Raw genomic sequence first — 20830 nt, forward strand, 5'->3', positions numbered from 1 at the left:
TTGCAGTAAGTCTGCCAAAAAGAACCAGGACTCCTAATCAATTCCAGACAATCTGCAACTGGAGATTTCGACAGGGCCTGATCATGTTCCACGGTTCAACCTTGACTACAGACCTCCACGGCTCTATATAACAGTCAATGTAATCATTTTCGTGTCAACAGAAGTAATTCATTCTCTCTTTCCACTGAGCATCATATGTTTGTGGACCATATTTGAAATGCAGACCTTCCTTCGAATCTCCAGCATTCACCATACGCCTGAGGGTCAGCATACTATGAAAATAGCCTGAAACCAGTGCTAAATTTGCACTGGGAATAAGTGAGGATACACAAAAGAATAACGTATGCATTACCTAATATCAGAGATTAGATGCAGCAACAAGCACAGATCCACTGTTACAAGAACGGGGATTAATGGCTGAGAAGGGTGGATGCTCTGTATTTATCTTTGTCACTCTCTAAAACTGATGTAAAGAGGCAGCCAAATCCTATAATCTCTCTTAATTGCAGGCAATTACTATAATCTTTTTTTCTCTCTCTCTCTCTCTCTCTCCGCAAAATGCACACTATAATAAGCATCGAGTAAATTTCCTGGTTTTGGGGAGGCATCCAAGGTCAATTTTATTTTAACGTAACTTTGGCCTTCATTGCCCCATAGAAAAGGAGCTGAAAGATTTCTGCCTGTTACAGCAGCGTCTTAAGCCGCCTAAACCATGACCTCTCCCTGGGAGAAAACTGTCTACGAACTGGCCTCGGACAGGTGGTCTTAAAAGTTTAGCAAACAGAGCAACCTGTGGAGACCTGGAAGCAGTTAAACCTCACAATACTTAATCTTCAAGATGTGTGGGGGTCAGCATTTCTGTGTTTGGACGGGGCAATAAACACTTATCTGTGAGGAAATTTCCACTAATCACAAAGCCCATGTTCTTACTTCCTGTTTACTGAGTGCCTACGACGTCTAGTGATAGCAAATGTGACTTCCTGTCAGTCTTAAGGGATGTTTGTCTGAATCCCGCTGTGCAACAGGGTCAAAATCTGCAGAGACAACTGTAGTGTCTCCTTTGACCATCACCAAAAATCATAAGTTCAACTTGCAAATCTTAGTTTCACTTAGTTTGGATTGGACTGCATGACTGACCTGATGCTAATGCACTGGTGAATTCTGCAGAAGGTCTCAAAGATGAAGAGGCGGGCATTCTCAATGAAGTCCTCCAGGCAAGCAACCAGGAAGAAGTCATTCACAAGAACCTAAGAGACAGAACAATATGTTACATAAGAGCAGTGGAAATGCCAGACGAAGAGTTATTTCTGTCTGTTCACAGGTCTACATCAAAGTTTCTCTTCCGACAGTTTAAGGTTCGAGTGAGGCAACAGTTCAATACGTAAGTCAGAGCTTTTGTTAAACTCATTAGGCCAATCAAGCTGGGACCTTCAGACTGAACAGCAATGGAGAGTCATGAGTGTGGCATTACACGTCTCAATTGGTCTGATGCTAGGAATTCATGTCTTATTCAATTAAGGACAAAATCTATTCACTAAAACCATAATCCAATTCATTTTTTATAAATGGTCAAAGTAAACAGGGAAGGACCATACTGGCTACATTAAAAGGTTTCTTTTAAATAGGAAAGTTCCGTGTATTAGGTAGTAATCTAAGGCCCTGCAAGAAGCTTGAAATCTACCACAGACAATCCAATTCTACCATCACCACATGAGACAATATAGTAAGAACAGAGCCAACCCCAAAGACATCCACATGGTCTGTGACTTATCACCAGTCATGTGGTCTGGTGGTTCAGTGTCAACTCCACTGTGCAGGATCGCCAAATTTCACGGCTACGCTTATCCAACAACTGTAGCACCACCAGTCCAAATAAACTTACAGATGAGAGCAAGTCTTTTCAGCCGTCCATATACTGCATCACCTGTGGCTTGTTATAGTAAGAAATACAGCCTTGCTTGGACTCTTTGACAAGTCCGCATATGGCCAATTCATCTACTGTAAATGTTCATGACCCAGCTATGGCCCCAGAGGTACCACTGTGTGAAATGCTCCCATTTCTCAGTGCTTGCTGCATTCCAACTCTCCACTGAGCGCTATTTCACATCACAGACCTCCATCTTCAAAAGTTCTCAAAGAATTACCAGCTCTGTGTCTGCTTAGGCTTAGAAAGCTGCTATCTGCCCAGAGTTTTGCTTGAATAATTCCCAACTACATGGCACTATCAGGCAATGCACATTTCAGCTATGACAACACTTATCTAAGGCTGATAAACTTTGAACAGTTAAGTGCCCTAATTACTGTCATCTGGGATTCAGACAACAAAGCTTAAACAAATTGTGAAAGGGGCTTGGAGAGCCCTATTATGCACAATCTAAAGGCTTGAATATAGGTAGGCATATACTTTTCATTCTTTGACATGCAAGCATCTAACATCTGACAGTGATTCCAGATTTTGGTGGAGTGGGAAAGAAAAAAAAAAAAAAAAAACCTGTACAGCCTGAACAGGACAATTTAAACCAAGCTAACCCATTTGAAAGCGCTTGGCTCAAACTATTATACAGGGCACGGTGAACCAAAGACAGGAGAGCTGAAAACAATACCCATATCTTGCTATTACAGCAATCAGTTAATACATGGTGCCACTCTTCTCAATGGCTCAAAATTGATGCATTACAAATGCTCATCAAGACGAGAGCCCACCCCAATGGGGTATCCGTTTACCTCAATCACTCCGCAGTCTGTGAAACATCCCTTTACATCGGAAATAATGCACTTTTTAAAGGCTTGCGTGTGAATTTCTGCAGGGGAAAGAACTGCATTACTGACTTCAAACAAGATCATTTTGGGAAAAATGTTTGCAGACCATAACAGGTAATGCATTAAAGGTGCTGTTAAACATTTTTGGAACCACCCACCTCGCTAGACCTGCTTGGGAACTGAATGAGGTCAATAGAGGGCTTTTGTGCCTACTGGACATGCTCTGATAAGACTGACAGGTAGGCCAGTGTTAAACGCACCTGGAATAACTTGGGCTCTGACCTGAGAGGTAGTTGGATTTTGAGCATGCGTTTCAACCACAGTAGAGTCTCTGTAAACAGCACCCCATGAGGCGAGGTCAAGACCAACCCAGAGAGTTCTAAAAAGTGTGAGCACGTGTTTAACAAGGTTGGTGACTGAGCGTGTGTCATGTCTGAGCTGAAATAGGATACATCTCTAATAGTGTTGATAGTAAAAGTCATCATTTGGAGATGCCCCTGGAGGCCTTTGCATGGGAAATATCAAATTTACTCTTGAAACATACACGCTTTGGATTTTCTCTGACCATGAACAGGGTATAACCAAGTAAAAACAAATCTGCCCAACCAAGTTTGGCTATAACTTCCTTATTTGCAAAACAGTGATTTAGGAAGCTTAAGATTCTTTGTATTAGCTAAAGAAATTCAAACGAAACAGGCAGTAAATTGCTGACATGATTTATAAACATTTACTCCTGAGAAGGAGCCATTTGATCAGGCCAGATGTTTTTCATTTTGAAAGTTTATCGTCAAAAGCAAAAGATGAAAAAGGGGCCAAAATAACCCACAGTTTTGCCTTTTATTCCTCTGCAGGTCCAAATGATCAAGTCAGTTGGGAAAACCAAATTACAGAGTGTACCTAAAAGAATGAACTAAGAGATCAAGTTACGCAAAATATGCACATAGAACAACACCAGTTAGGTCACCTGAATGTGTCCCCAGAATCTGACCAGCCCCTCATAATATGGTCTGCTGGACTTATGCCATCAATGCAACACATCATTTATCATTATGTTGTATAGGCATTCCTGTTAGTGTCCACCCGCTACATCTAACTGAATGGAAATGTAACACTTGCATTGCAATATCTCAAAATGCTGCACAGCAAACCATGGTGGCAGCATTTCCTAAGCCTAAAACATACAGAAAAAAGGAATAAGGAATTGCTTTAAGATGAAAGAAGACTTAAAATTGTTGTACTGGCATCCCGGCCCACACATTTAAATGAAGTTGACCTTCTAAACAAAAGATGGATCTTCACAATGTCTAATGGTTTCATGTACAGCACATTTTTTGATTGACAAAAAAACATTAATACTTTTAAGTAACTTTTAATACTGTCTCAGAGAGATGTTAATTCAAAGGCTGGTAATTTATTGAAGCTGCAGTTTGTGAACTGCGTTATATTTTAAGGTATTTTTGCTCCTTCATTTACAGTAATGAACACAAGGTTATTAGGTACACCTAGCTAGAACTAATGCAGTCTAATACACGAGTCCTGGCATAAATCCTACTTTATGAAGGATATGACATTCAGCTTCTGCTGAAGGTGTTGATTCAACTTTAAGGTTGTAGTTTGTGGTGATGTTGAATTGTATTTGTACATTATACTGGGACATCCATGAAATAAATAAATAAATAAAGTGCTTGTCAGTATGCATTCATCCATGTACTGTAAGGGCTGTTTGTTTCTCAAGCTAATTATTACAAAGTAGCTTGTGGATACTCTCTGACTGAAGTTCTGTAGAGAACGTGAAGTACAGTATATCAGCACTGTTTTTTTTCCAGATTGGACACACAGACACAAGAATTTTGAAGTAGAGATATGCAAAATTATCAAATAATAGGTTAAATAAAACAGGTTTGTCATGCGTTTTTGTTCCCACTGAGCTGTAAATATCACCTCATTTGAGGTCACTTTAAATCATCAAATCACATTGATGTGTTCAGCTTAGTAGTCAACATACAAAGAGGACTCTTATAGTATACGACGCATATCTCACATCAAGGGCTACAGTTACATTTAGCCATTACAAACCAAAATTGAAATAAATGCTCTAAATGGCGGTGCTATGACAGATCTCCCACTTTAAACGAGTGTCTGCACGCCTCTGCGGAGACTTTTGCTTATAAAGCTTTTACTGTTAACTACTAGCCTGATAGGTCAATTACAGGCCATAGTAAAATCTGACTGAAGCCTGAGTCACACAGTGTCCAAGAGGACCTCTATATCCGACAGTACAAGGCACAGACTATCACTATTCTGTCTGATCTGGACCCACGCAGAAGTGCAGCAAACAGAACCGCTGTGTGATCAGATAGAAGGTCAGACAGAGATCATATGATTACTAACCTTGTTTACTACGATACTCTGTGTGAAAGTTCAGGAGTCTGACTTGCAAATCTGAGGTCCTCAGAAGACCTCTGTTTTCTCATCGAGAGGCACAATAAACCAAGACCAACTGCGTCTCATAGTTTGGGAACAAAAGGTTGGAATGAGCGTTGGTCACGTCAATGAAGTGGTTACTCACCGACTCACACTCCCGGAGTTTCTTCTGAGCACTGTCAAAGTCAAAGTTCACGTACAGGCACTCCACAAACTCTGTAATTGGATCTTTGTAGGTGTAGGATTCCTGAAAAAATTTGAACATAATAAGATTAATTATGTCCAAATACAGCTATATGATTTTAAATCAAAGCTGATATAGCTTACATTTTTAATAAAGTCGATGTTTGCTGTTAAGATAAATATAACCAAGCAGAGATATTATTGGACATAAACATCATGAAATGTACATGCGAGTCATGTTTTTATTTTTCAATCAAATAGAAATCACTAATAGCATATATACATTCAGAAAGAATGGCTTGAGTGAAAACCCATTCTGAACTCTGAGCAGTTCTAAATCATGCTTAGAGACAGAGACCCAACCTGACCTGAGGCCACAGAGTAGCGAGCACTGGGCATGTTTTAGTAATTACCAACAAGCCACCAAGACAGTGCTTAGATCTATGAAGTAGTTACTGCCAGTGGTGGAGAAGGCATCGGTACACTACAGTCGGTCAACTCAGTCACATTCATTGAAGTTATGGGTTCAAGGCTTTTCCAGCTTGGACCCAGACCCATATACAAGTGTTAGCAATGCTATTGGGTTTACATGGTCAGTTACTCATCATCCAAAGCCTGTGTGGCCTGTAAGAAATGACCTGATAACTGTGTGCGCTTGGTAAACACCAAAAGGGAGAAAATAAAGAGTGTAGTACCTGCTGAATGACTTTCACCAAATCCTTCAGGACTTGCCGACGCTTGCGGACATCCTTGTTTGTAATGATGGCTGTGGTTAGGTAACGCAAGATGTGTGGGCACATAGTCTGGATAGCATTGAGGTATCTGGAATGAGGGAGGATAAAGGTAATCACTTATCAGACTGATGTAAGCAAAGACATGATCTTTAAAAGGACACATGCTATAACATTTTGGCTGCCTACGGGGCTCCTGGCATTTAGAACAGAGACAAAGCCTTGGCTGCTAAAACAGATAAACGTCCTAACAGGACCCTCACTTCTGGACATGGGTCCCAGCTTTAAGCCGTCTCTTTCATTAGTGTCCTATGAGAGGGAGGAGGAAAAGGAAACCCTGGCAAGAAGATATAGATCAGTGAGCAGGGACCGGCCCAGTAGCTGAAACTCAATCCATCAGGGACTGATGTTTCAACCACAGGTCAACTGGCTAAGGGCTGAACACAAGAGAAAGAACACTGTTACAGGCTGATTCTAATCCCACACCAACTCTGGAGACAGTGTTCTGTAAAAACAACATGTAACTAACACACACACACACACACACACACACACCAAGGTGGCAATCAATCGACATTAACTGTATCACCAAAACTTCTTATTGGTTTCTAAATATCTATCTTTGAACTTCGCCCTCCACTCAACCTCAAATTGACTAAATTAAATCTGAAAAGAGGAAGTGGAGTGGGCCGCTTCAGGTCTCCTATAGCTAAGCCAGAGGAACACATGGTGTTCAGAGAAAGAGTGCCGACAATGGTTTAATTTGCTGAAACAATTAAAAGGGACAGGGGACCTGTGGCAGGAGTGATGGCGAGTCTAAAAACAGCAGTGGACTGCTTGGCAAAGCCATCGTCATTCTGGTTTTAGGAGGGCTCTCTCCCTCCCTCCCTTTGTAGTTGCTTGACTCCCGTGGAAGACCGCAACCCTCCACACTGTGTTCCTGATTAACTTACACCTACTCACTCTCCAGGGGGGGCTCCAATAGCAAGCAATCTTGCATGAGTCACTGTACCATATCGGGGGGAGCATTCACCCTACCCACTTAGGGGACTTTTGAGTTTTGAGGTAACAAGCGTCACTGCACTGGTTTGCTGAAGATGCTACTGAGGCATGCAGCCAAGGAATCAAGTACGAGTTCAAATGTCTTCTGTTCAAGGGGGGACTGTGGGAGAACACAGAAGATGGACAGGGTAACAAGTTGACTCGGGACTGCAGTAGTCTTTGCCCAGTTTGCACCTGTATCATACTTGGTTACTGGGCATTGTTTCTCCTGAAGTCAGTGCAGTCTGTCAATAGTACACAAACAAGGCTTTGGACTAACATCTGCTGACTGCAGGGGTAAGGGAGGTCATATGTGGAGCCGAAGGCCAGCCACTGGTCACCAACTTCAGCCAAAGGAAGTACTGGTCAAAAGATGGGGAAACCAGAGCCAAGCCTCAGTGGGGAAAACATGAGGTTTCTCGACTGTGAAAATGCAAAGCACACAAAACTACCTCAGTTTGTCCACACAGATGGTTGGGTGAGCTTTTCATGAGTAATTATTGGGCAGGCCTCCTTAATCATCCACAATAAAATTAAAAACTGAGTAAAATTCAGGGAACCAGACATTTCAGTGTGCTGTGTTGTGGTCGCCTGTCATACTGTCTGTGGAGCCCAATCATCTGTACAATTATACAAGCCTACAATCAGGGGGAGGGAGCAAAGACATCAAAATAGGTGGTGTGCAAATTTTAACAGTGTATAAAGTTTGCTATCTGCGATACACATGGCTTCGTTCTCGACTTGGAGAGTAAACAGACCACACGAAAAACACACTTCTGAAACCACTTTAAAAATACCAGCGGGGTTCATGCAGAAGCCCACCACCCAAAAATGTGTTATTAAAGCAAATGGTTTTCTCTAAATCAAGTTTGTTGTAAAATGACTGAGCTTTTCGCCAAATCCTCTTAGAATCAAGAATTACATTTGAGCTACAATATAATTTTCAATACAATATACTGTAATATGAACCCACGGAATAAAACAAAGATAACATTTTAAATATCAAAACCACAAACACACATAGCGCAACTGAACAACCATCATCAAAATACACATAGGCTCCAAGTTGCTGTACAGTCTCTCGGAAGAATAACCTGGCAGCTTTTCATTGAATTTACCAAAACAACTATGCCGAATCGCTATATGGTCATTTCCATGTCTGCAAACTCCTGTGGGATGGAAAAAGCCTGAGAGTAGGACTGAACTTTGCGACGCACAGCTTTCAGTGTGTCACCGCTGCTGCTGGGCCGAAGAAAGCTAAAGTAGTTAAAGATGAACTGCACACTAAAAACTGTACTTGCATACACTGACCAGCCACTTTATTAGGCAACTTTGCTAGTACCGGACCGTTGCTGGACCCCCCTTTTGCCTTCAGAACTGCCTTAATTCTTCGTGGCATAGAGACAACAAAGTGCAGGAAACATTCCTCAGAGATTTTGGTCCATATTGACATGATATCATCACGCAGTTGCTGCAGATTTGTCAGCTGCACAAGCCATGATGCAAATCTCCCATTCCACCACATCTGAGAGGTGCTCCATTGGATTGAGATTTGGTGACTGTGGAGGCCATTTGAGCACAGTGAAGTCATTGTCATGTTCAAGGAACCAGGTTAAGAAGATTTGAGCTCCGACACGGCGCGTTATCCTGCTAGAAGTAGCCATTAGAAGATGGGTATGGCTGTGGTCATAAAGGGATGTATAAGATACGTAACAATACTCAGGTAGAGTGTGGCATTTAAACGATGCCCAATTGGTACAAAAGGGCCACAGGTGTGCCTAGAAAATATCCCCCACACCAAAACGCAACCACCACCAACTTGAACCGTTGATTCAAGGCAGGATGGAGTCATGCTTTCATGCTGTTTACGCCAAATTCTGACCCTACCATCTATGTGCCACAGCAGAAATCAAGACTCATCAGACCAGGCAACGTTTTTCCAATTTTCTGTCCAATTCTAGAGAGCCCGTGCCAGTTGTAGCCTCAGTTTCCTGGTCTTAGCTGACAGGAGTGGCAGCCGATGTGGTCTTCTGCTGCTGTAGCCCATCTGCTTCAAGGTTCCACGAGTTGTGCGTTCAGAGATGCTCTTCTGCATATCTCGGTTGTAACGAGTGGTTATTTGAGTTACTGTTGCCTTTCTATATGCTCGAACCAGTCTGGCCATTCTCCTCTGGCAATCAACCAGGCATTTTAGCACAGAGAACTCACTGGATATTTTCTCTTTGCCTTTGCCTTTCCTGTTGTCTTTGTTTCGTGGAATCGGATCTTATCTTCACAACTTCCTGGTATTCTTGCCAACGTTTTGCAAATTTCCTGGATGTTAAAGCGGGGGTTAAAAAGACACTAAATAAAATAATAAATTATAAATGTTACTTACTGTGGCTGGTACAGAAAGAGCTCAATGATATTGTCTCTGCCCTTGGGGTGGTTGAAGAAGACAAAGAGAGACCAGTGAATGAGCCATGTCCTCTGCTGGAGAGACTGCAGAGGGGAGGTGACAGACTGGACAGACAAAGAGACAGACCAAAAATCCCATTTTAATAATAAATATGTTTTGCCAGTCATATAAAGTGTTCTGGCATCCTCAATGACCATCAATCAAACATGCAACCACTTCGTACTCAAATCCAGGATCTTAAGTAGTCAGATGAGCGTGTGTGTGGGTAAGGAGTAAGATGCCACAGCAGAGCTCTAGTGAAAGTGAAATGTCAATACGAGAGCCCATGTAAGTGAATCTAAATGTGGTATCAAATTCTGAGAAGTGGGGCATTTACGTTGTTATCGATAGTCTCTCTCAGGCGGGTGAGGTCCTCCATGGCAGCCTCCCAGTTCTGCATCAGGATCTCAGAGGCCAGCTTGCCCCACAGAGAGTTCAGGGCATTCCTGTCTGTAGATGGGACCTTGGGAACAGACATGGTGCACTGTTAAAACCTGAAGCACACAATGCTATAACATACAAACAGTTTTTACACATTTTACTTACGGGTTGGCGAACATACACAGTGCGACTGGGCTTGAGCTTGCCACTACTTGCTTGGCTTCAGTGTCACTGCTGCACGGTGCAGTCACTTTTCTTATTTATATTGGATAAATGGATTAAATGATGTCATCCTCAGGAAATGGAACTTGACAGTAAATGAGAAATGGCTCGTGAAAGGCTGATTAGCTTTTAATAAAACAAAATTTGCTGCATTTTAGATACTAGAACCACCGCATTGCAGTTGACCATGCAGTTTGATGCTAGATTACTACATAGGGTAAAGGCATATTTGAAGCATACATGTCACTATGCTGTCTGGTTGCACTGGAGCTTACTTAATAGGGTAATGCTGAAGGTCCTAAAAAACTAACGGCGTATCAGCGTGACAGACTGAGACTCAATGCCTGCGTGACAGGTTACTATCATAGACTGTTTAACAGGACTAGGTTGAAACCTAGTACATGGCTGGACCGTGTAAAGTCATTGCGCCAAGTTGTGGCCAAACTGTTAAAGGGAACGTCAGTGGTAGTGTCTATAATGTGAATTCCTGAAAATTCAATGTTCATCTGTAGCGATCCCAGGATTATTTGTTTGTTGTGTGCTGAAGTATCATATGACATGGTTAAGATACAACTGAGACAAACAATTGAGGACTGCTGTAATTTAATGAATTCAACAATGTAATCATACTATTTTCAACAATTTATTATTCTGCATTACTTATCTAAAGTGTTACTGTGTAATTAATGTTTCACTGCTTTTCGACCACAGAAACCTTCCCCACAGACCTTTGGAGGAATTAATTGTGTTTGGACCGCAGGGACCAGGATCTAAATTAAGTTCTGGGGGCATTTTCGAGGGCCTTTTTACCCCCAAGAAAGTCCCTGATCGGAGGATAGTACTTTCAGAAAGTACAGGAACATATAGGGAGGGGTTTGCAGTGCTATCTATTTGACTCTAATGGGACCAGAATGTACAAAATGAACAACATGCTGTATTGAAGACTTCAAACTAGTGAATGAGCCCAAAAACTGGAAAATGTTAATTGAGGTAATAAAAATCAAGTGAGAAGTAGGGCAATTCTCTAATAGACATCTATACAATCAGACTTCTTTTTGCAACCAGTTGACTCGTCCCCTGCTGGCCATTTCAAATGACATTTGTCCTGTTTTCTGTATCGCAGCAATACAGCATTACGGTTACATAAAGTTGGGGTACACGCTAAAGACAAAAGCATGGTCACAATTGATGCAGCATATGTCCAGATATTCTGGCTTTTAATCACCAGTATGAAAAAAGGAGACATAATCACAAACCTAAAGACTAGCTTTGACATTAGCATACCATGACACAGCAGTGGTCAAATCCATCATTATTAGCATTGAAAAAAAGACTATTTATATCACCAACAAAAATGGTAAAACAAATATTTGGGTCCGCCAACATTATACACCTAATAAATGCCAAAATTGTGCTATTAACTTCAATTAATTGAAAGATAAGCTGACCACCAACCTGAAAGAATAACAACCAATCTAATGGGTGGGGCAGACACACCTAGCACTTCACAAAGGGGTGGAAGGAAAATCTGCACCGTCCCTGGAACGTATTCCTTTTGAGAATGTTTTAGGATCTATTGCAGTGTGACATTGTTGGTGCACAATGCCGGTTGGTGAAGCAATTATACAGTACAAGCTTTGATAAAAAAATAAATTTAAAAACGACATCATCCCTGCCCAAGGGCACGTTCTGTTGCTTTATGTAGTTGTATACAGCACCATCACCCACTCTATGAGGACAGACAGCGAGAGGGCAGACTGAAAGAACAAGCTGCAGTAGGATAAAGGAATCTTAGTTTGGGTAAAATTCCTTAGAAAATCTGAAGAAACCACTTGGGATTGGGTACCTTGTGATGGGCATTAGTCATTTCATATTTTGTTTATCTTATTGGCAAAATATGTAAAAATCAAAACAAAACAAAAACAATTAATATAACTATCCATTGATAATTAATATGACAAACTGCAGCTTTAGTGATGAAACTGAAAACCCGAAAAATTAAGAATCCCAGAGAAATGTCCTGGGCTGGTCGTCAAGCACTTACAACATGACGCTAACTAACCTGCCAAACAATAGTGCCTAATATAAATGAAATGTGAGTGCATGTTTTCCAGTGAGCTTTGCTTTGTAAACATTTTTTTTGCAAACTTTACTCCACTTCAGTCATGACAGTGATAATTGCAATAATCTCCATCCATTACCTTCAGTAACTCGGGAACTCTGTCGTTATCACAAGGTAATTAGGCTGAAATATGAACTGAGGCTAACAAGACACATCTTTGTGAGGATAATCACTCTCCAAAACGCAGGCTACTGTTTCTGATTTCCAGAACAGACTTAGACAAACAGAAAAGAATCCGGTAATGAAACACAGGTTGAGAATGCTTCTGAAGCTCAGCAGGGCAATCACTCTGTAGTGGACATTGGACTACACCCTAGGGCTCATGGGAAACCACTGTGCCACAGTGGTTCACGATAACACCAAACACCAGACGCAATGACATGAGTCAAGCAGGAAGTCAGGGTGGGTGTCTGCTGAGCGGCCAGAGAAACCTAGATCCTAACCACACACCCCCGTACACCGTTGGACAGCCGCTGAAGTGGACTGTGAGACACGACAGATGTACAAGTAGAGGAAACACTAAAAAAAGAACAGGTTTCCGCTAGGACCCCTCAAATTGGTAAGATTATGCCGATATAGAGGTTGTTGGGGTTTTTTTTCACTTGGAAAAGAACAGTTACACTCTGATAACATTTCAACAAACTGCTAGAATATGAGACGGTGGTAGTAAGGGGAAAGTATTTGGAAAATCTCCTGTAGTATTCCCCCAAAGGAGAACACAGTAAGACGGTGTGTCCATCCATTCAGTAGAGCAGCAGAGTTTCTTTGATCACAGAGCACAACTCAAGTCCATTATGAATGATGTTTTGTTTTTTTTAAAGTGGAGAAGTCACAAGAAAGATCAGTATTGTAACAGCGAGAGAAAAAATTGGCTCCACTGCCAGCAGAAAGGTCAGCGTTTCATCAGTTGAAAGTGTCTTGTTTTGTTTGTTTTTTGTTTTTTTTCCCTCTCTTGGAAGTCCCTGCCTGCTACGTTTGGCTGACCTCCAGGTCATTATGGCAGCTTTCTACACACACACACAGTCTGGCTTTCACTAGTGGCCACGCTAGAAAAGTTTCAATACCTGGGTTTTTCCAGCAGTTACCTTAAGTTTCCATTGGTTTGTGAAATGGGCACATTTTCGCTGACTGACCAGCAACAATAAATTTACTGTGCTGGGGATCCGTCGGGATACTCAATCTTTATTCTTAACATTCAATCCCTGCATTAAGTGATGATATGAATAAGTTGCTCTTTTCGGGCTAGGCCACACTGTAACAAGACCTGAGGCATGGATTTTGCAAGGCTGGCTTCCTTCGTTTAATTGACTGGGTTTCCCACGTTAAATGACTTTATGGAGCCTCACCTCTCCCATACGGGGGAGGGAGAGACAGACAAGGGGCCTGTGAGGATGGGAGGTCCACAAAACACCCAAAAAAGAAACGGGAGGGGGAGAGTAGTATGCAGGCTCCCACTAATGAAATCCATTTCTACCTTTTCCTCGTCTAAAAAGCCTCTTGCATTGTCAAGGAGTAAGCAACAGATATCTAGTTACAGAGCCTGATCTGCCTGGAACTAAAAATGAGGGGTATAACAATTTAAGGGGTAAAAAGAAAAGAAAATCTGTGCTGGACTTCGAACAACATACCTCAATTATAGCAATTTTGGTTTATTTAGACTGAGTTGCAAAGCCATAAACAACTGTTGTTGGAACAGTGGGACATATCCGATGCAAGCTTTTGAAGACTTTTCTTAATGCCTTTTTTTTGGGTTGGGAGTGTAAGTGGAAAGCTTGGGTGAATTACCCGTCATCTTGTCTCGGAAGCAACTCTTCCTTCTACAGATTTGAGCAGATCAGTGAAAACCCCATCAAATGAACTGCCAAATTGCGTTGGGTTAAGAGAGTTGTTTGTAGGGCAGAGGGTTCATCATCGCTCAGAGTCCCTGCCAAGTTTTTTAGGAGGGGACACTCAAACATAGTGAATGTGGATGACAAGTCAGAGTCACTGACATCCAAAAGACAAGAAGCTAGGCAGTGCAGTATCAAATGCCAATTAGAATAGGAACAAAAGCTGGTCCTAATGTTTTCACTCTAATGAATAGACGAAATGTTGATCTTATTCTTGCCCATTCTTTCAGGGCTGGTTTTGGCCTGAGTCCTTGCTTTACCGCAAAGCTAAATGCTGAACCAAAGACAAACAAAAGCAGGAGGACAAGTGAGTGACACTTGGAAACCACGGACTATGCAGGCTGGTTCCACTGGTCATTACGAGACATACAGTCGAGTTGAACTTACTAACACTTGATGCAAGATAACATCAAAGGAGTCAAAACAGAGCACAATTTCTGCTGGAAGGGGGGGGGGGGCAGCTTTAGAGTCGTGGCGCTTTTCCATTACGTGGTACCTGCTCGACTCGCCTTTTTTGGTTTTCCATTACGAAAAAAAGTCCCTGGTACCTGCTAACAGGTACTTTTTTTAGTTCCACCTCCGTCGAGGTTCCAAGCGAGCTGAGGCGATACCAAAAGGTGATGTGAAAGCGACAGAGGGGGGTGTCCTGAACAAACCTGCCATTTTTAAATAGTTTAGCCAGCTGTGTTTTTTTTTGCTGCCTCCAGCTTCATTTGAAACAAAATGTGTCTTCTGGCAACAACACACCTTCCACGTTCTGCGTGTGTGTCGCGTTAGGTCACGGCAGTTTACTGCGGCGCCGCTATGACGACCAGCCGCGCTGAGGCAGTACTAGAAATCTGCAACGGAAAATGGACGCACAGTGAGGCGAGTAGAGACGAGGCGAGTCGAGCAGGTACCATGTAATGGAAAAACGCCAATAGTGTTATAGTGCGTTCCATTTGTACTCGGAAGTCGGAATTTCCGAGTTCTAAGTCGGAAAAACGTCCTCTGAAGTTCCGAGTTGGGAAGTCGGAGAACCTCACAGTACACCGAGCAAGCCGACCTCGAAATCGAACATGGCTGCTGCGTGCATCAACAGTAGTGAAAGCTGTGGTAATATAGTTTATTAGCACTTCTGTCACATTTGTGTATCATTAAACCTACGCAAAGTACTGTCCAACCTCTATCTGTCAACATGCTGTTATGCCGTTTATATGCACACAAAAAAACAGCTCAATGCGTTGTTGTCAACTGGTATTGCAACAACGGCTAACCTGACTCGTTTTAATTTAAACGCGGTCAACTCCCAGATCTGTCTTCTGAGGTAAATGGAACGCACTATTAGCAACAATTGACGGCACCCAGGCGCTGCTGCTGGCATAGCTAATGATGGAATCGCCCTGGATACAGACCTCTTAGTTGCTGTGTAGATAAGCATAACAGTTCATTTAAGGATCACTTGTTTAACAAAAAAAAGACTAAATGATGAGGTGCCAACTTTCACACAATTAAAACATCATGATTTTTAAAAACATTTATCTTGAACATTATTTAATCAAACTCTTTGTATTGTAGAAAGGGCGGTGTCTTTTTCACCCTGCTCAGTATTACACATTCAGGTGAGAAAGAGATGCTTAATGAAGACATCATTCGTGCGCCGCCTCCCTGAAACACCTTGGAAAATGTGTGCAACCCTCTTGATGCTAACTAAGAGATGCCTTGCATAACTTAAGCACGCCATAAGCTCAGAAGTCGTGACGAGGGACTCTCTTGCCACGGCACTCAAATCAATAAACTGTCTACTAAGGCCGCCTCGTGAGAAGACTACAGACAGATTATGCAGTCCACCACTGATCACTTGGCCCAGTAAAAGATCCTACTCAAGTCTTAGAGCAGCAGTCTCCCCCTAATACAAAAGACGTGCAGGGAATTGAATAGGCAATGACGTAAGCTTTTCACATTCAATTACTTTTAAGTGTTCTCTTCCTCCCCTATGCAAGCATTGGCCTTTTGAGGAATTAAAGCAATCTAGCAAACATAATGTGAGGTTTAATTTTAATGTGTCAGAGAAATGCCTAAAGCCAGTATATAAATGGGGATAGTAAAATACTGCAGACAGTGTGTTATGTGAGGTAAGGCGTACAGTTATCAGCAAACATCACAATTAATGTTAACTGCTGTTGATTGTCAATGGAAAACGCTGAAAACTTACCAAGACACGGAAGAAGTAGAGGTATTCTGCAGCACCAGAGTAGTTTCCACACTCATACTGGAACTTGGCATATCTGTACAGCGTGTCCAAGTACTCCTGACGAAACTTCAAGAGGAATACGAGAGTATCAATAACAAAAAGAGAGAAAATGTGAATCGTCAGACCAAGTCAAACAATACATATTTTTAAAATCAACGTCGTGCTTGCTCTGTAATTTCATGCAGCTGTGGTGCCTAAGGAAATCCCAGTTTTGTGTCAGCTATTGGTGTTTCAGCCTTTAGCGTGTTACAATCATCGCAAAAATGTTACTTCTGAAACATCTGGGCTCCATCATATACGTTTTCACCATCGTAACTAAATTGCACATCTAATTTTAATTTCATATCTATTTGTAGCAGTAACATATTTGTTCCTGCTGTGGTGGCACACCACTGCTAAATGAATGTAGCGTAAACACTGCTAGAGCATATCAGTGGTATTTTGCCATGAATGGCAAGATAATATTTAACTTTTGTGACAAATCTGCCAAGAGGTGGTGGTCATATGAACTAAATTAGAATTATGTATATATATATAGACAAGTAGGCTTGAAATGATAGCCCTATATATATATATATATATATATATATATATATATATAATATATATATATATATATATATATATATATATATATATATATATATATATATATAGGGCTATCATTTCAAGCCTACTTGTCTACCTACAGCAGGAAGGACAGTTAAATATAGGAAGACAAGTAGGCTTGAAATGATAGCCCTATATATATATATATATATATATATATATAGGGCTATCATTTCAAGCCTACTTGTCTTCCTATATTTAACTGTCCTTCCTGCTGTCCGGTGTGCACTGACGTCAGGAAATTCGCTAAGATTCAGTAGAACTGTGACAGACAGTGGGTGCTCCGGGCAGCCCAAGCCTTTCCCAGAGCATGGGCTGTGTGGAGGTGCACTGAGGACAGCATGCAGGTCAGCGGGATACCGGAGTGGGAGGGGACCGACGGAGGGGAGGGTAAGAAGCCAAACATCATGGTAAATATAGAACCTCCGGCATTCTTGCGGCTCTATCCACGAGTCCCGAGCTACTCCGTTTATTCTTAACAATTCACCACAGAATGTAAATGTCCGCAGAATTTGTGCAAGCCATACAAACCCTGAAAATGAGTTAAGGGTTTTGGGAAGTAATTCTGGATTTCCCTGCCCCTCCCACTTTGCCTCTAGAACAACCATGGGTTCACACGAGAGCCATGGGAAATGCAGTAAAGAAGTGAGATGTCAGCAAATCAGTGCAACTTACGTTGTGTTTTTCTGCCAAATAGTCAAAGAGCATTCGTCCATCCCTGCAAAAAAAAGAAAGCAAGACAGTTCCTGCAGTGAGAGGCCATTCAACTTGAGCTGCCGTTTGGCTGACATCCTGGTGTTCGGAGTCCCATTCAGGTATATTTTTCCACTTCTGGTCTAAATCAAGAGCTGTACATAAACAAAGACCATTTCACTTTTAAAACAGTGTGATGGGCTGTTTATTGCATTTGGTTTGGCTATGACAAAATCTATGCTAGCCATGTTGGAGAAATGATGAGGAAAGTGAATACTGATTTCTCAGCACAGCCTTTGGGCTTTGTCACAAATAAAGATATGCACTGGCTCTTCTAAACAGTTGTATCCCAACTACATCGCCTGTAACCTAGAATCTTGCTATTTATGTGGACACCACATTGAAACTATGTGCGATTCTTGGGTATGTTCACATCAATAATGTGAATGAATGAGTGTGTATTTGCAGCGTGTGTGACGTGTGTTAACTGAATCTTATTTAGGCTGAGGCAGGATTCTTCTCTGCTTCAGGACAGGCTCTTTGTGCTTGTAGGCCAACGAAAGATGGTCTACAAAAGCTCCTGGGTGACGTCCCTGTAGCGTGGAATGTCAGCCTGCTGTGCATTATAGGAACACATCCTGACCATTTCTCTGAGGCCACAGCACCCATGTCAGTATAAAAATGCTCCTTTTTTAACTTTAAGTTTATGACGTATCCCTCTTCACAGACACAAATGGGCACAACGTGTCTTAACATTGATACAAAGTATCTTATATTTTGCTCTGCACTTGTTATGAGTTTAAGATGAGAGTCAGCTGCTGGGCTGTCCAACAAGTGGCATCTGTTCATGAAAAATGTCTGCACAGCATTACTGCCACCTTCTGCACTGAAAAAGTCAAGGAGGCATCGGCAGCATGTTGACTCAAAAACCCAAAAGTGGTATTCATTGCTTTAACAAGTCCAAACAAATGAGAACATAAATCATAGATCACTCTAATGGTGATCGTAATCCACAGTGTGTGTCTTATAATGGCAGATTGTTTATACATATGGTACTAACATGACTTATTATAATAGCTGGGCTTTTATTCTGGTTTCAGTAGTTGTCCAAATAAAGCCTGCTAAGGCCTATTGGCTGTTCAATAAAAGTACTTAGACCATTAGGTTCTATTACCCTGTAAAAAAATACTTTGTGGATCCCGGTGTGTTAATACCAACGGACAGGGCATTAGGGTTAAAATATCAACCCATCTCTCAATTCCAGCACTGGGTGATCATTTAATGCACAAATAATGTTAAAGACACGCAACTGCATCAAGCATAATTTAGGTCATAATGGTGGAATAAAACTGTTGCGTGTCACTTGGCTTCAGAGAGAATTCTTCATTGACCCCAGATGAGTTTCCTATTGTTTTACAAATCCAGTGGTATGAAGAAAAATAATGTGGAACTTAAGACACATGACTCCTCATCCAAAAAGAAAGACTTTCAACCGACTTCATCCTGACAGCCAACTAACTATAACATAGACATGTGCTAAGTCAACGTTGCTATGATCAGGCTTCAAATCTCAGATAACAGTTCTTACAAATTGGTGTCTTAAATAAACAAATGTCTACCGCACAACTAAAACCAAGAGATGAAAATGGAAAAACGCTTTTGATTAACTGCACGCACTCTCAAGCCAAGAAACGAAGGAAGAATAAAGACAGAATGTGACCAAACTATTTTAATCACTGTAGACGACAAAACCGTCTTAATAAAGTTAACCACAACATCTAGCGTCTGTCTCTTTTTACGTTTGTCTTTGCACACAAAAATCCTGGAAAGGCTTAATTAATGTTTCATTCAAAATGCAGTTCCACAGACTCTACAATATCCCTCTGCAATGCTGCTGTGCCGCCCACCGTTTCAAATAACAGGTTATACTAATACCTAGAATCATGGCAAGTAAGACTAGAAATACATTTCACACACTCATTAAGGCTAATCACGCCTTTTATAAAAACCTATTTCAGGATAATGATTAGAAGAGAACAGGCTTTACCTGGTGGACTGCATCTGCCTTGTTGTCTCTGGGTCCTCAAACATTTTCACAATGGGTTCTGTCTCTGACTGCAGCTGCTTCAGCTGGGCCACAACCTCTGTCCTCTTCTCCCGCAGAGCTGACACAGGGAGGATAAAGAAAGTCATTAGCTACAGCAACTTCAGAACTATTCAGCGCCCCCGGCACTGAAAACACTGTGAAACAAAGTTTACTCAGTAAATTTACTGCTAAATACATTCTGAATGGACTGCTGTGGTATAGTGCAGTAAACCTTTATGATTTCTATCAGCAATATTAATATCTCCCTTGGTTATGTGTGTGTTATTGTTAAGAGAAATGGGCATTAGGAGTGTATCCACCAAGATACACACTCAACACTTACTATGGGGAATTTCCTTCTCAGAAAAAAGGCTTCTGTACACATCCATGGCGAAGTCCACCATGTTTGTGTCACTGAGTAGGTCCAGTTTTCCATGAAGCAGCTCCTGCTCATTGTAGATCTAAGAAACAGGGCCAATAATTTAAAACAAAGGTGAGGGAGTGTTTTGTACAATATTATTATCTAACCAGGTTGTGAGCCAGACAGTTACAAAGCCCCCCCCCCCCCCCCCGACAATACAGAATGGCATGCTGGCTATTGTCCGTGTGTTACTAGTTATAACATATTTAACTTCACTTGTGTCAGAAGCGACATTCACTGCTAGCCAACTACACATATCAGTTTCAGTCAACTGATAAAGTAGCTAGCTAGCTAACTGACGTGTTAGCTTTCTAATTCAACCAAGAGGTTAGTTAGCTAGCTGTTAGCTAGTCAACGCTAGCGTCACTTTTAGCGAACCTGGCTGGTGTCTGCTGGCCCTAATAGTTGTTAACATTGTTAATACATATTTGCCAACATGTCAAGTGATACGTCCCAACAGTTGCCTGAATATGCACTACTTTATTGTATGTTAGTATTGCAAATGAACCACTTGTGATAGCTTCCAGTGGTTAGCATCGCCCGAGAGAGGCCAGTTGCTGTTACTGTTAAATTTTCCAGTAACGTTAGGGTTATATAG

At 41.6% G+C, this 20830-nt stretch overlaps 1 protein-coding gene across 1 annotated transcript in view; it reads right to left on the minus strand.

Moving 5' to 3' along the window:
* Positions 1-20830, minus strand: part of LOC116035299 (eukaryotic translation initiation factor 3 subunit E-A-like) — a 31353-nt gene that overhangs the window by 9790 nt on the left and 733 nt on the right. Inside the window, exons 2-10 of the mRNA XM_031278311.2 lie at positions 20155-20272; positions 19773-19890; positions 17708-17750; positions 16385-16489; positions 9914-10039; positions 9517-9641; positions 6063-6189; positions 5330-5431; positions 1138-1247 (exon numbers count right to left, since the gene is read on the minus strand). Of these exons, the coding sequence (XP_031134171.2) occupies positions 1138-1247; positions 5330-5431; positions 6063-6189; positions 9517-9641; positions 9914-10039; positions 16385-16489; positions 17708-17750; positions 19773-19890; positions 20155-20272 (974 nt within the window). The remainder of the gene's footprint in view (positions 1-1137; positions 1248-5329; positions 5432-6062; positions 6190-9516; positions 9642-9913; positions 10040-16384; positions 16490-17707; positions 17751-19772; positions 19891-20154; positions 20273-20830) is intronic.

This window comes from Sander lucioperca, chromosome 10 (assembly GCF_008315115.2).
Source record: "Sander lucioperca isolate FBNREF2018 chromosome 10, SLUC_FBN_1.2, whole genome shotgun sequence".
Classification (NCBI taxonomy): Eukaryota; Metazoa; Chordata; class Actinopteri; order Perciformes; family Percidae; genus Sander; species Sander lucioperca.